General features: G+C 41.1%; 1 protein-coding gene across 2 annotated transcripts in view; it reads left to right on the plus strand.

Annotated features, from left to right (window-relative positions):
- The window catches only part of mgat5 (alpha-1,6-mannosylglycoprotein 6-beta-N-acetylglucosaminyltransferase), a 92,196-nt gene that overhangs the window by 34,470 nt on the left and 43,213 nt on the right, over nucleotides 1–14,513 (plus strand). For both annotated transcript variants that reach the window (XM_020651729.3, XM_065951711.1), the window contains exons 4-8: nucleotides 2,733–2,809; nucleotides 4,996–5,085; nucleotides 8,800–8,871; nucleotides 11,585–11,749; nucleotides 13,794–13,963. In XM_020651729.3, coding sequence (XP_020507385.1) covers nucleotides 2,733–2,809; nucleotides 4,996–5,085; nucleotides 8,800–8,871; nucleotides 11,585–11,749; nucleotides 13,794–13,963 — 574 coding nt within the window. The remainder of the gene's footprint in view (nucleotides 1–2,732; nucleotides 2,810–4,995; nucleotides 5,086–8,799; nucleotides 8,872–11,584; nucleotides 11,750–13,793; nucleotides 13,964–14,513) is intronic.

Genomic DNA, 14,513 nt, shown 5'->3' on the forward strand with positions numbered 1-14,513 from the left:
GTACACAATGCTAATGCTAACCACACAACAGCTGTTTTGTCAAAAGGATTCCTCATTTGATGATGAAAATGAATGTGATTTAAAAAAATGTGAAGTCAACAATATATTTCACTTAAAAAACACAAATCTCAACCACAAGGTGGTACTTGAAGAAAAGCCATAGAATAGCAATTTTTTTCGCCAATGCTTTTATCATAAGGACGCCATAAATGTTGGTAAATAAATTGCACAAATATACTTTGTGGATTGAAAAAAAAAAGTAATATTTGAAGCTATGCCAAAGTGGGGGACTGACTGCCTGATCAATGTTGCCATTGCTAGGACAACACGGTGTAAGACGTTCCTAGTTGCTAATGTGAAATTTGGCTGAATGCTAATTTAGATTCAGACTAGTTGACACTCAGAAAACAGATAAAATTGAAAACTATTTAACACAACAGACAGGAAATGACACTGTCGTTGTGAAAACAGTGTCAAATTGGTTAGCCGAGTGTGGCTAACATTAGCAGTGCTAGCCCTGCTAGCATTCAGTTATCCTTGCAGGTTAAATTTGTAATTTGTAATTTATTTCAAGGATAGCCCCTTGAGATGCATCATCTCATTTTCAAGGGGGTCCTTACAAAACATAAATTAATCATCATAATACAAAATCAAAATAAAAGGTAAATACAAAACATAATACCAAACATTTAAACACAGAGACACCCACACCACAAACACACACACACACTCACATTCACTCACACTTAATGCTCCCCCAAGCCTAGCCACCCACAACAATCAGAAAAAATCTGAAGAGAAAAAAAAATATATATATATATATATAATAATAATAATAAAAAGAGAAATAAAGAAAGGAAAACCTCTGCATATATATATGCATACACACTATACAGTACTTACACACATAGTGTACGCAACATTAAGGTACAGAACAGTACATACATGTAGATATGAGGTACATGAGCGCAAGCAAGAGGAGAGCAGGTCCAGAGAAACTAAGTCGAACAGAGAAAGAAAATCAAAAGCAAGAGCAGGCTGTTTGACAATGAGTAAGTAGAGATGATTTAAAGATATGAAAAGAGGTGATAGCTCTAGGTGAGCTAGGTAGGTTATTCCAGTCTGATGGAGCTTTAAATTTAAATGCACGGCGACCAATTTCTTTCCTGATTCTTGGTGTGAGGAAAAATAGATGATCAGTATGCCTTAGGCTATACTGTGAACTGAAAGGGATTAGAAATTGTTTCAAGTACGGAGGAAAATTAAAATAGATACATTTAAAATGTAAATGTGGGACGATATAAGTTTAACCCTACACAGCCTACATACAACTTTATCTTCATTCTCCCAATCAAAATACTTTACTGTTACTTTACATCCAGGTAGTCCTCCCAATGTAAGACCAGTTGAATATTTTGAATATAAAGCAGCAGCAGTAGGACATTTTGACTTTGTGTTGGCAGTAATTCACTACCTCTCTAATACAGTATTAATGATGACATGGAAAGAATAACATGGGATTTAGGAGGATTTCCAACATGCATATGGAAGCAATTTAGAACACATGATGCAGTGGTGGACTCTGATCTAATTATAAAAGTTGATTGAGTCAGTCAAATTTCTTTTTACAATGTTTAAAAACTGCTTGAGTTGAATTAGTAGATGTGAAGGCAGATTGACTGCAGTCTGCCTCAATACCATTTTATGACATGATATAAAACTATGAAATATATATAAAAAAGCGAAACTGATAAAATCCCAATATGGGGATTCATAAAATAGGAAGAAGAATGAAAAAATCTTGGGCATAGACAGACTACAGAGCTAAAGTAAAAGAAAATGATATTACAGGTGAAGAAGAACTTGATGTAGGTAAGAAACAATCCTAGAACCTTTAGAAGCAGAAACTGTTAAGCCTTATCACCTTTGGTTTTGAGCAGCGAGTTAGTTCATGTAAGCCCTTAACAACAAATAGGAAGATTTGAAATGTGTTTGACTGGTTACCTTTGAAACTTAGCCAGAATAGGGAACAGGAGATTTCCAAGGTAAAGTATTGATGGGATAAAAGGTCCTTGTGACAGGGGCCAAATTAGATTTTGGGATGTTGATAAGGTAGTAGATTTCTTTAGTTTCTTTTTCATTCTAAAAAAAAATATATACATGTTATAATGTTATTCTGATAGCATGCACAGTCAGGTGAAAGGTCAGGTAAAACCGTGTGTCATCTGCATAACGGTGAATATAATCGCTTACTTTGTAAAGATGAAGCATGGGTAGTGAGAATAAAAACAACAGAAAATAAGTCAACAAAAGGGGATAAAAGACATCTGGAAATATGGTCAGAGCTTGGTGGATCAATGTGGGACGCAGCTGCATTGGCCGAACTTCACTCAAGTACATTTTCATCTGTTGTGCATGATTCTTTAACTGTGTTCTGTAGCTCTACTCTTAATGGTTGAAGCACTACATTGGATACAGTATCAGCCAACCTCAACACGTAGATTCCTTATCCTCCAACAAGTTGAACTAAACAAACAAACATGTCTTTGTGAGCTGCGGAGTAGATATTCGTTTTCTTGAAACATTGAAGTGTTCATTTGCCTCCCCTCCGCTCCTGCGAGCATCACACTGTTCAACTACAAACAGACAAAGAATTTTGGAGCCGATCTGCTCGACCTTATTGATTTTTTCTCTCTCTCTCTCTCTCTCTCTTTCATCCTCTCTCCCTCCAGACCTCCTAAACGGAGCCCAGGAGAAGTGCGAGCTGCCGCCCATGGATGGTTTTCCTCACTGCGAGGGCAAGGTCAAGGTGAATCACACACGAACTGAAAGAAAGAAAAAACACACAAAAAGACAGCCTCTCCATTTCACTCTTTATCCGACACTGTTTTCACATCTGTGAATAGATCATTTAGAAATGCGTGAAAAGAAAAAGCACGGTAGGTTTTGTGAGCAAGAAAAAAGAGCCAGTGAGTAAAATCCAAGCAACATAAACAGTAAAGAGTAGAGCGTACTACCACTACTGGTAGTAATCTGTATTAGAAATACAGGCCCAGTCCTAGTAGTTTGACATATTGTGATGTCATTGTCTTGGATGGTTTTGAGACACTTGATAGCCCCATAATCTTTTAATTTAAAGGTCACATATTATACTCCTTTTTCAACAAGTTTAAAGAAGTGTCAGAGTACCCCCAAAACATGTCTGTGAAGTTTCTTGCCATCATGTATTTAATCATGTCTAAAAAAAAACCCCTCTATTTCAGCCCTGCTCAGAACAGGCTGTTTCTGTGTCTGTACCTTTAAATATGTAAATGAGCTGTGTCTGACCCCTCTCTGGAAGGGATTGGGTTTCTCGGGCTTTCTCGCTCCATGTCCTATTGTTTACGGTGAGAAAGTCAGACTCAGGGCAGAACGAACACCTAGCTGTGGGAGTGTCACCCACCTGGGGGAGGGGTTACTGCCCTTTGTGATGTCATGAGGGAAAAATCTCCAAACGGCCTGTTTGAGCACACATTTTCTGAAAAGAAGAGGAGGTAAAAGAGGGAGAGGATGGACTTTTCTTAGAATTAGGGGGTTTGTAGACAGGTTAGAGACACTATTAGTGTTAGAAAAACATGCTAAAGTGTATTTTGTAGAATACTGTATTTGACCTTCAATGCTATTGCGATTTAATTTGATTAATGTGAACGACTATGTAAAAATTAGGTCCGTTTCCATAGAGTTCATTTCATTCAAGGGGTACTATGCTCAACAGAGATAAGCAATACAAATAATAAATGCACACACAGATGTAAACACAGCTTCAGTTTTAGTTTTTCTGAGTGTGTTTGGCTGATATGACCCTATCACACACACCATCTGCTTGGCCAGTCTGAAACCTCCACCGATACTGTCAGCACTTCCAACTGGGTGCAGGCGCTGCCAAAGCCTGCTCTGTGCATGAACACACATCCACACAGAGCACACCAATACACCTACAGAACATGATCCTGCTTTAGCTTTTATCATCTCCTCAATCAACTTAAATTCACAAAAACTGTTTTTTAGTATCAGCACACAGTCAGTCACACATTTAAAATCTATTTTCTCCTTTTATGTAAGAATGGGGTTGGGTTTAAAATGTTTTTAGAACAATTTTCATGCCTAAACCCTCCCCATCCCAAATTTCTCTGATTCAAGCCCATCTGCCAGCTCTCGTCTCTATGCACAGCTTTGAAAATGTCTATTTCCTGTGTCCCGCTCCCTTAGGTCACTTTATGTCAGCATGCATGATGTACTCCATCCTGTCAGTCCACATCTCGGCTCAGTGGCTCTTCTACTTTACATGAATTCCAGCCTGTCATTCATGACAGTGCCACACAAATCTGCCCACTAGGAATCAAATCAAATCAATCATTGATAAATGCATCATTATCAAGGATGCATGTTTTAGTCAAGAATGCTGATTTCACATTGATTTATTTCCACACGTTCTCAGAAGAGCTGCTCAGAACGACCTCACTCTTTTGCTCTTGGCAGCTGAGCAGCTCCACTGAATGACTTGCACATGTATTTGATAAAAAGGGAACTTGTCTCCTTAATTCTCAAACCACACATTTTCCATTTGGAACAATGATTCTTAATTCACAATCCTGCTTCTCTGGACCTCTAAGCAACAAAAACAGCCGGGGATATTTTTCATAAGAATAGTAAAAAGTTGACAGTCATCTGGCGCTATAGATCTGCAACTGTGCAGGTATTCCCTCAGCATCCCCACCTTCCCCTCATTCCACAGTAGCTGCTAAATTACATCAACTTGTGTTTTTGCACCCATTCATCATAAACAGACTGAAATGAAGGTCTATTAAAAGTTGTCAATATGACCACTGAAATTCTTTCAACTGTGCTGATAAACCTGAGAGCGGGCTCATATATTTGAGGAGGGTTGATTTATGTGAGAAGGTACAGTATGTCAGGCTGAGATTTCATCTTTCCTTCTACTTCCTTATTTGTCAGTGGATGAAGGAGATGTGGCGCTCAGACTCCTGCTACGGCAACTACGGCGTTGATGGTTCCACCTGCTCTTTCTTCATCTACCTCAGCGAGGTAAGTTCTTTTTGTGGATGTCCATTTGTTTATTACTAGTGTGTGTTTTGTTAAGCTCGCTAAAGTTACCACCAAGCAGGAAAACTGACTTATCACATCATGAATCAATGGTAAACGGTAAATGGACTTGAGCTTGTATAACGCTTTTTCTAATCTTCTAACTACTATGAGACCATCAGAAGTAAGATAATTGACAGGGAATGAGGCGCCTTGTTAGTTTACATATGAAGCAGGAACGTCATATGATTAATTTGAGTTTATAATTATCAACACCCTAGGGTAGAGCCCGGCCGATTTATCTGCCGGCCGATAATATTGGCCGATAATATTAATCGCAGCTATGCGCCGATATTACTAGATTTATTCACCAAATTCGTCAAATAGAATTTCATTTGAGTTTCACTGTATTCAACTAGCAGTTCTCTTTCACCGGCAGAGTGTGTTACATGGATTACAAAGAGCATTAGCATTACCATTAGCATTAGCGAGTGTCATTTCCATTTGAGTGGCCATCTTGTCTACGTTATACTGTGTATCTTTTCCACAAGTGTTTGATTACTGCATTTGAGGGATCAAGGTAATAAATGTGAATACCTAAATCTAGATCGAACATAAATCTAAGAGAGAAATTGGCCGATATATCAGTATTGGATTTTTTCCCCCCTTCCCCAATAGCATTATCAGTATCGGCTACAAATCTCATATCGGTCGCACCGCTCTTTAAGGCCTCTTGATTTGATCACGTATCAACACATTAACATTGACAGCCCTAGTAAAAAAAAGGTACAGGTAGTATTACATCTGATGGAGTCTAGGTGTGTCGTATACATAATGACGCGTCATGTGACCACACTAAGCTGCACTAGCAGAACCCTCAGAAGGGATTGTCGACAGAAGTCTAGTTTGCATAAAAAACACATATTTTGACATTTTCTCTCTCTATGTTAAAGTGAAGATGAAGACTGTATTGATCCCCCATTTGGGGATATTGGGATGTGTACAACTCCTTTAAGGCGAGCATGTGTGGACAAAATATTGTTTTTTCTTCTTTAAAGCTACAATTTCAGAAAAAATCTCTCCATTATTTGACGTGGGGTTTTCAGAAAGCCACATATTTTGATCTTGGAAACACGTGCTTTAACATCTTATTACCATGTCCCCTGGTATCCTTCTGTGAGTGTAGAAGTAGAGTATTAAAAGACAGCTGCGTCATACCAGCACAGAAAACCTAAATAATGGAGGGTTCAGAGCAACAGCCCTCCCTGCAACATTCCTTCTACCTGAGAGCGATCACAGAAGAATGAAGCGCTAAAAATAACAGCAAAGGAGCGAGGTAGAGAGGGGGTGGGGGGGGGGTTCATTTTTAATGAGAGCAAATTAGAGCGGGCTGCGTAGGAGGGTGTGGGAGAAAGTGGAGATGATTCAGTGGGAAGGGAGGGAGCGGTGGTATGAGCTTCTTCATGAAGAGATGAGTTTTCAGCCTCGAAGGCAAAGGCAGGACTTTGAATGGCTTTTCTACCCTGTCGTGGTCCATCGGTGTGTTTTTGGCTAACAGGGAAAAAATAGCCTAAAGGAATGGAAAGCATTCATTGATTGTGTTTCAGAGAGTTTGCAAAGCAAGTCAACATGACCAGATTTCACCACAACTTAAAGAAAAACAGTCGTGCTGTTAACTTCAATGATGTCTTTGTAATGATTCTTTTTTGATCCCTCAAAGTTTTGGATATGATGCACAAATCTTGCAACACTAATGGCTACCAAATTTATACTATTTTTTTTGCTGTATGTATGTCAATAAGTGGATGTTTTCTATTGAAAGCACTGTATTAACAAATTGTGTTTACTTACTTACCTCTCACCGGAAGTTAATATAAGTCATAAACTGTAAATGAGAGTGGACAAAGCATGAGTGACGTCATTTAAGGGGATGGTAGCCCATCGATGGCGGCGGCTGCCATATTGGAAATGCTTTTTCAATCTCACATTCAATCAACTAACGAGCGGCAAAGAGCTGGAGCTGAGGCGGGGCTTAAGCCTCCTGACAAACACCCAACACATCACTAAGGCCTAATAACAAATGACTCTTATCCTTCATAAAATCTAAAAGGATGACTTCAGCATTGGCTCCATTTTTCAACACCTGAGATTGCTGCTTGGTTGAAGTCGATTTTTCCAATATGGAGTATGCATCATTTGGCTTCATATCGCCTCTTCAGAAACCAATGGGTGAAGTCACTGTGACCTTGTCCATATTTCATACAGTCTATAATTCACACCCAATAATGTGCTGCTCACTGAGAGCATTGTTTTACATGGAGTTAGATTTGAACAATGTTGCTCAGTGTTTGCCGTATATTGTGGTCGTACCAGAACATAGAGCGAGGCGGACTTGATAGAAAGTGCTACCCCAAAACTTCTAAGAAAAGAGCTCCTCTTCCTCTTTTGTTTTTAGAAACTCTGCTAATGGAAGAAGAAAAAAATAAGATTTCTATCATGGCTTTGGCTCTGGAGAGGTCAGTTCCCCCGTTATGAATATTGTATTCAAGCTGAGAGCGTTTTCAGGGGAACTAATATAGAACACAGAAAGCCTTGCCCGCTCTGTATAGAAATAGACGAGCGATGTCAGATCCATTAGGAGGAGAGAAAACCTTTTCTTTTCTTTGTTCACGTCTGTCGAGTACTCCCATCAAACAGGAAAACAAACACACCAACACATTTGCTTTTGCTTTACATCTCTCTGGAAGTTTCCATCCTGCTGATCCAACAGCCTCTCCTGGGTCATGTGGTACAGCGGTTGCCATGGCAATAGGCATGTATTTCCATTCGGAAAACGGCTGCGATCCGTCTCTCCGTCCATTGTGGTCCGTTCTTTTTTTTTTTTTTTTTTTTTCTTTCGGAAAACACAAACACAGCCTGGCTTCCACCATGTTTAATTCATGCTCGTCCGCCACAGCATTAACCTTGCAAAGGGGGGGCAAACCACAGAGGGCAGCATATCATGATAGATGTCAACTGCAGAAGGTCAGGCTTGAGCTTCCATGATTCGTGTGTGTTGTGGTTTTAGGATGAGTAAAAAAACACACACCTTTCAGTTAGTCTATTGTTGCTAAGAGAGGCAGAACACACACACACACACACACACACACACACACACACACACACACACACACACACACAGCTCTTCTCCTGAAGCCTCTCAGTGGTCAAACAACAATCATGATCGATTTAAGAGGAAGCAAATGCTGAAAGAGGGAAGCAGAAAATGAGGATGTGTACAATTCAACAAGGGGGGGGAAATTAAAAAAATGGCGGCAGTGTCTCATCAAATTGCACACGGACAAAAAGTCAGACTGGAGCTGTGTTGAAACAATGAGCGACAGACACTGACTCCGCGAGGCAGCATCTGACAATGAAGTGCTGCAGCGACGGCGAGCAAATTAAAAGATGAATCACAAATGAAGTTCTCTTGTTCGGCACAGAAATATCTCCACGCAGGAGGGAATCCACTCCAACAGTTCAGATTGTTTTGTCTTTGACCCAAATTCCCAAGTTCATTTGCAGAACTCACTCAACGTGTCAAACAGCCTGGAATCCAAACTTCAAATGCACTTTATACACAATCAAATGTACTACAAATATTTGCACCCTTGGCAGTCATCTGCAGCAGGCATTGTGTTCTTATTTCAGGAAGTCTAAATAGTGTTTTTTTCATAGGTGGAGAACTGGTGTCCTCGCCTTCCCTGGAGGACAAAGACCATAGCCCAAGAAATCGACAGGAGAGGACAGGTGAGAAACGTCCTTCAGCAGGCTTTGAAATGGAAACTTAAAGCACTATTGATGCTTTTAATTCCCCCCCCCACCCCACCCCCAAGCCTACTGCATTCAAGCAAGCTCGGGTTACCCCTCTGCTCAAAATACCCACACTCAAGCCAGCCCAGGTTGAAAACTACAGACCGGTTCAACTTCTCCATACTGGCAGATCAAACCCCTGAAGATGATCCAAAACGAATCAGCACAACAGCTCATGTCTCATGATCTTCAAAACAGGGTCCTAGACTCTTCTCCTCTGTCGCCCCCTGGTGGTGGAACGAACTACCAAATCTCCATTTGATCTCCGGAGCCCCTTTTACACCTTTAAGAAAAACCTTAAGACCCCCTACACACTTAATGATATTGATGATGTGGACGATATTTTAGGTGGCTTTGGTGCTGATTAGAAGTCTCAAGAAGAGCTATTGATGTTTTGCTTTGCTGCCTGTCAGCACCTGAGTGTGCGATCGGTCTTAAAGCTTTTAGTTTTGCCCTTAATGTAGTTGTTTCCTCCTCTCTAGATCCTTGCTCGTGTTCTTAATCTCTGATGTTTGTCGGATAAATGAATTGTAGAACTGTAGATTGGGGGTGTCAGATTAGATTTTACAAGTGTCAAAGTTTGCATCTAAGTGACTGTATTGGAAATAATAAGACATGGTTGTTGTGACATCTTACAAAATGGGATTGACTTCTTCTCGGGGTCTAGACTTTGAAATGCTAATATTCATTCTATCAGTCACAACTACAGTGCCAGGGGGGGAGACAGGGCGATCGTCCGGAACAAAGTGGCTCAATAAGTGACAAATTGAGGGGGAGTTAATGACGCCTGTTTTAAGATGTTTATAGATGCAGCAGAGCCGTTAAAACACTTGTCAAGCAGATATATAGTGTGAGGAACAGTGTCCACCTAGCATTTTTTAAACGGAGCGCTGGCGGTATTTTAAATTGTTTGTTTTCATTGAGCAGCAGCAAGTGGCCGCCCAGAACAACCCCCCCCCCCCCCCCCGCTCTTGTCAAATTATACGATATTCCCCATGTTTTTGACTTTTACCTTCTACCGACATCCTCCTTGCTCCGAGTCCAGACAGAGTACGAGGGCAGAGTACTTGAAGTCCTTAATGTGGAGACACATGTATTGCCATGATGCCATGTAATATTTATTTTTTAAGAAACACTATAGTGTGATCAAACATCAGTAACTGTGCAGGACGTTTTTGCCCTCTCAATGTTCAAAAAATGAGCAAGCAGGCTGAAGTGGATCCCACGGTGTCGACGTGCCTCAGTGGCATGTGAAATGAAAGAGTCGATCAGTTCTCATAGACCGAAGCCGGAGTGACGGGACCTTGGGACAAATCTGGAATAATTATCTTCTATCCCCTGCCAATGCGGCAGCTCACTCAAATCCCACTTAGAGCGCTTCTTCTCCGGGGCGGGCAGGCGACTTCACAGTCCACCTCAGCCCCGCTCCCTGTGCTGCGGGTGAATCAATATTAAGCACTCTTCATCCCCTTTCGCTGGATGCATCAACAGCCGCTGAGCCCTCCGTGGTGGGGGGGAGGGAGGCCATTTGACAGGCTTTGGAGATTTTAATTCAGGGCCCCAGATTTTAATAGGTTGAGTCTGTGGGAGTGATTTCCTGTCGTGATGAGGGATGCTAATGCCTCGCAACGGCCCCGTTTTCAGCCACCTTAGCAGCTGGTAATGGCACTGTGGTTTCTCCTTTGCTCGATTTGTCTTCCTCTCGCCGACGCCGGCCAAATCACGGCTTCACGTTCTTATTTTCAGGCTTATCATGAGTCAAGTTCAACATCTGTAATATTAAATGTAAAGTTTTAGTATTTCACCTCATAATCCTCTTTAATGTTATGTCCTCTCCTCTCCTCTCCTCTTCTCTGTCCTCTCCTCTCCTCTCCAGATTTACTCCTCAGTTTCTTTCTCAAAGGAGAGATCTCAAACACACGCTGTCAGTACAAAAGCCCATTTTTAGCTTCCCATGATGTATCATTTTCTTTTGGGATTTATCTGATGCTTTATCGTGGTTGTTATCCATTCAACAGAATCCTTTTTACTCCAGCTTGAGTGATTATTGAGAGCTTTCTGAGAAAAAAAATAGTACACATAGAAGTTAAAAAAACATCCAGACATTATCTTTAACCCTTTCCTGTTCTGTCTCTCTCCATTTAATGTATCTGCAAATCTAAGGTGTGGACTGGAGAAATCCTTGTCACTTAGCTTTATCACTACAGCTCTTCTCAACGCGTCTTCTTCCAAGAGTAGAGCCCTAGGCCGTTTGGAAAGTTGTCAATATTGAGATTTGAAATACGATTGGATTAATTTTTAAAGATCCCTCTGGGTATGCATCATGGGAGGAGCAGAAAGTGATCAAATCAGTTGGAAGAAAAATCTGTTTTTTGAAGGTAAAGGAAGCAAACAACAGGATAATAAATCAGTTTGAGTTGAAGCGTATACACTGTGACTATGCATGTATGGAGATGAAATGTTCTTACTGGCTGTATGCCGTTTGAAACGGCAGAACAGAGCAGAAGCGTCAAAAAGACAGACATGCATGTGAGGTTGCCTTGGATATAGCATTCTGGTACACCTCTGCTTTTTTTTCTCTTTAACTCTTACTTTCTTACTGTTTTTTCTTACTGTTCTTTTCTTGTTGTGTGCGTGTGCGCGTGTGCAGGCCGAGATCCGCACCAGCTTCAACGAGCTCTACCGCGTGATGTCACAGCGCGAGGAGTTCCGCTGGATGATGCTGAGGATCAAGCGCATGGCTGAGCCGTGGGTCAGTGCCATCCGCTCGCTGGCTGCCAAGCAGAACCTGGCCAGGCGACGGAGGAAGAAGAAGGTGGGAATAGCATGCTGCAGTAAATCCTGGCACACCCGAGAAAGGAAGTGAGACGGAATCAATGAGGCAGTCGGTTGTATGACATGCATTTGGACGCTATTTAGTAGACATATTGCTGCTACATAAATGCTTGTTTGTTTTATCACAGCTGCACTTTTATTTAAACAAAAAAAAACGTTCAGTTGGCCATTTCCACTCTTCCAGAGTATTTTTCAGGTAAATTAATCTCACACACCAAAATATTACATGAAAACTTAAAGCTACTATGAGAATTTTTTAGCTCTTCATGAAACAGACTGAAATAAATGTTGATGCCTCTTTACGACCTGCAAAAGCCAACAGAACCATAATTGACAAGATGAACTATTTCTATGAAGTTATTTTTAATGCCTGAAAGCACTGGTGTGGGGTAGGTGTCAGTTACAGCACGCTGCCTGAACAGACTTTTTTTTTTTTTTTTATTGGATAAGATTCTTTGAGTATCACCTTTTTATGTTAAGCAAATTGCTGATTTGGGCCTCTATATGTTTTTTTTTTCTCTCAAAGAGATAAGGGGTATGTTTTGTCCACAGGGGGCGCCAAAATCAACGCAAACCAAAAGTTCCTCAGAGGAGCTTTAAAGGAAAAATGTGCGACATTTTACACATCAATATAGTAAATCTCATGTCAATATCTCTCTGAGTCATGACTATCGACAATGAGTGGGAAGCTCGAGTCCCGCTGGACGCCTGATTCCTCCCCTTGTGTATAAAAACAGTTTTAGTCACAACTAGAGAAAATAGGAATCATTGCTTATTTTTTTAGATAACAGTCATTCTGAGTATGTCGTCATGCAATGTGAAGTTACAAACTAACTTCAGTGCGCTAACATTAGCATGCTAGCACAACAATGCAGTTCACAGGCAGCTATAGCTACGGTCAATTTCGTCCGCTTTTACCCCTTCCTGTGAACGCGAGGGGAGGTGGTCGGTGATGTTTTGGTTTCATGCTGGTGCTGAAGGACGACATCTACTGGAGGAAAAAAAATCACACATTCCTAATTTTAGTGACAGCTTTAACCCTAACCCTAATATTTCAAATAGTCTTGTATTATTACTTAAATCAGCTATGACACACTCTCAACCACAGTAACAGGAAAAAAAGCTAAATTATAGAAGTGCAGCTCCCTTTTGTAGAAGTCAAAAAAATATCGCGCCTGAATATAAATAGAGCTTGAATTTTATTGCTCATCTTCCTGGAGTAGGAGAAAAGTAACCCTGTCAAAAACTTTCTGAAAACAGCTCCTTAGCCTGCACAATTTCATGCCCTAGGTAGACACACACACTCACACTCACTCAAACACACACTTATTCACACTTGTTGAGCGCCCCCACTTTTGCCCAGGGGAGAGATGGCAGTGGTAGACGACTGACATGGATATTCAATTGTGTCCCAAGCTGGCAGCAGCTCCCAGCACTGAATAATGTACTCCACACTTTCCAAACCGGCCTTGTGAATAATTCACTTCCCATTCCCATGATACCTTGGTGCTGATGCAAAGCAGCATCCCCCAGCAGCAAAGCAGGAGGATGCAAGAAGAAACCAGAACCTGTATCCAGCCATCTGTTTATCTATCTTTAACGTCCTACCTATCCACCTCCTCGGTCTTCTGTTTCTCTGTTTAATCTATTCAGCATATAATTAAACACCCCGTTCTTAGTCCAGATACATTCAAAGCCAGGTTTTTATTTCAGCCGCTAATCTCTTTTGGATATTAATCCGCACATATTAATCCGTCACTGGTGTGTTCTGGGACTGAGGCTGGCTGTCATAAATGAAAAATGCGTCGGTCACTTCAAACAAAGCCGTCTATTACTTCCTACACTTTCTGCAGAACACAGTGTTCCCCCTCAGCAACTGAAAATCCACTGTGAGTGTGTGTGTGGTCATATTTAAGTGAAGTTGCATGTTTCTCCAAGCTCCAAGTACTGTGCACCTAATAGAGTGCAGGGGGGAAAAGTTGAACATATGATTCATATTTTGTACCCTTTTTCCCTTCCATCAGGTCCTGGTGCATCTGGGCCTGCTCACCAAGGAGTCGGGCTTCAAGATCGCAGAAAACGCCTTCAGCGGCGGCCCATTGGGAGAGCTGGTCCAATGGAGCGACCTCATAACGACGCTGTACCTGCTGGGTCACGATGTTCGCATCTCGGCCTCGCTGGCTGAGCTCAAAGAGTCAGTACCAATGACGATGAATTTTTAGCTGTTTTGTTACATGGAATTAAATTGATATAGTTGCCTCTGTGACCAGGCCACCCCCTTGTAGCGTCCATACAGCTAGGCCATGTGCACCCCAAAAGAATGATTTCTTTATAGTAATTAATAGTATGCAAACACTGCTGCAGGCTAGGTGTCAAAACAGAATGTGTTGACATTTTCCACAGTAAAGATTGACTGTTAAAAGAAAGTAGGATGAGATTCTTGTCAGAAATCAGAAGAGATAAAAGTTTGTCCACAGGGGGCGCCAAAACTGACACAAACCAAACACTCCTCACAGGAGCTCTAAAGAAGGATTTGAAGGTTCTGTATACTTTAGTGTTTTCCTTCTCAAGGTTAACCACTCTTATAATATTGTTTGCAATGACCAAAGAAACCATTCCGCACCATCTTTGTTTGCGTTTGGTTATAGGCAAATTCAATCGGGCCCTGGAGTCAAAGCGGCACCTTACTTTTAATCCTTTTTTTTTGTTTGTTCATTTGCATAAACAAACAACCTCACAGTACC

This window comes from Labrus bergylta, chromosome 24, assembly GCF_963930695.1.
Source record: "Labrus bergylta chromosome 24, fLabBer1.1, whole genome shotgun sequence".
Lineage (NCBI taxonomy): Eukaryota > Metazoa > Chordata > Actinopteri > Labriformes > Labridae > Labrus > Labrus bergylta.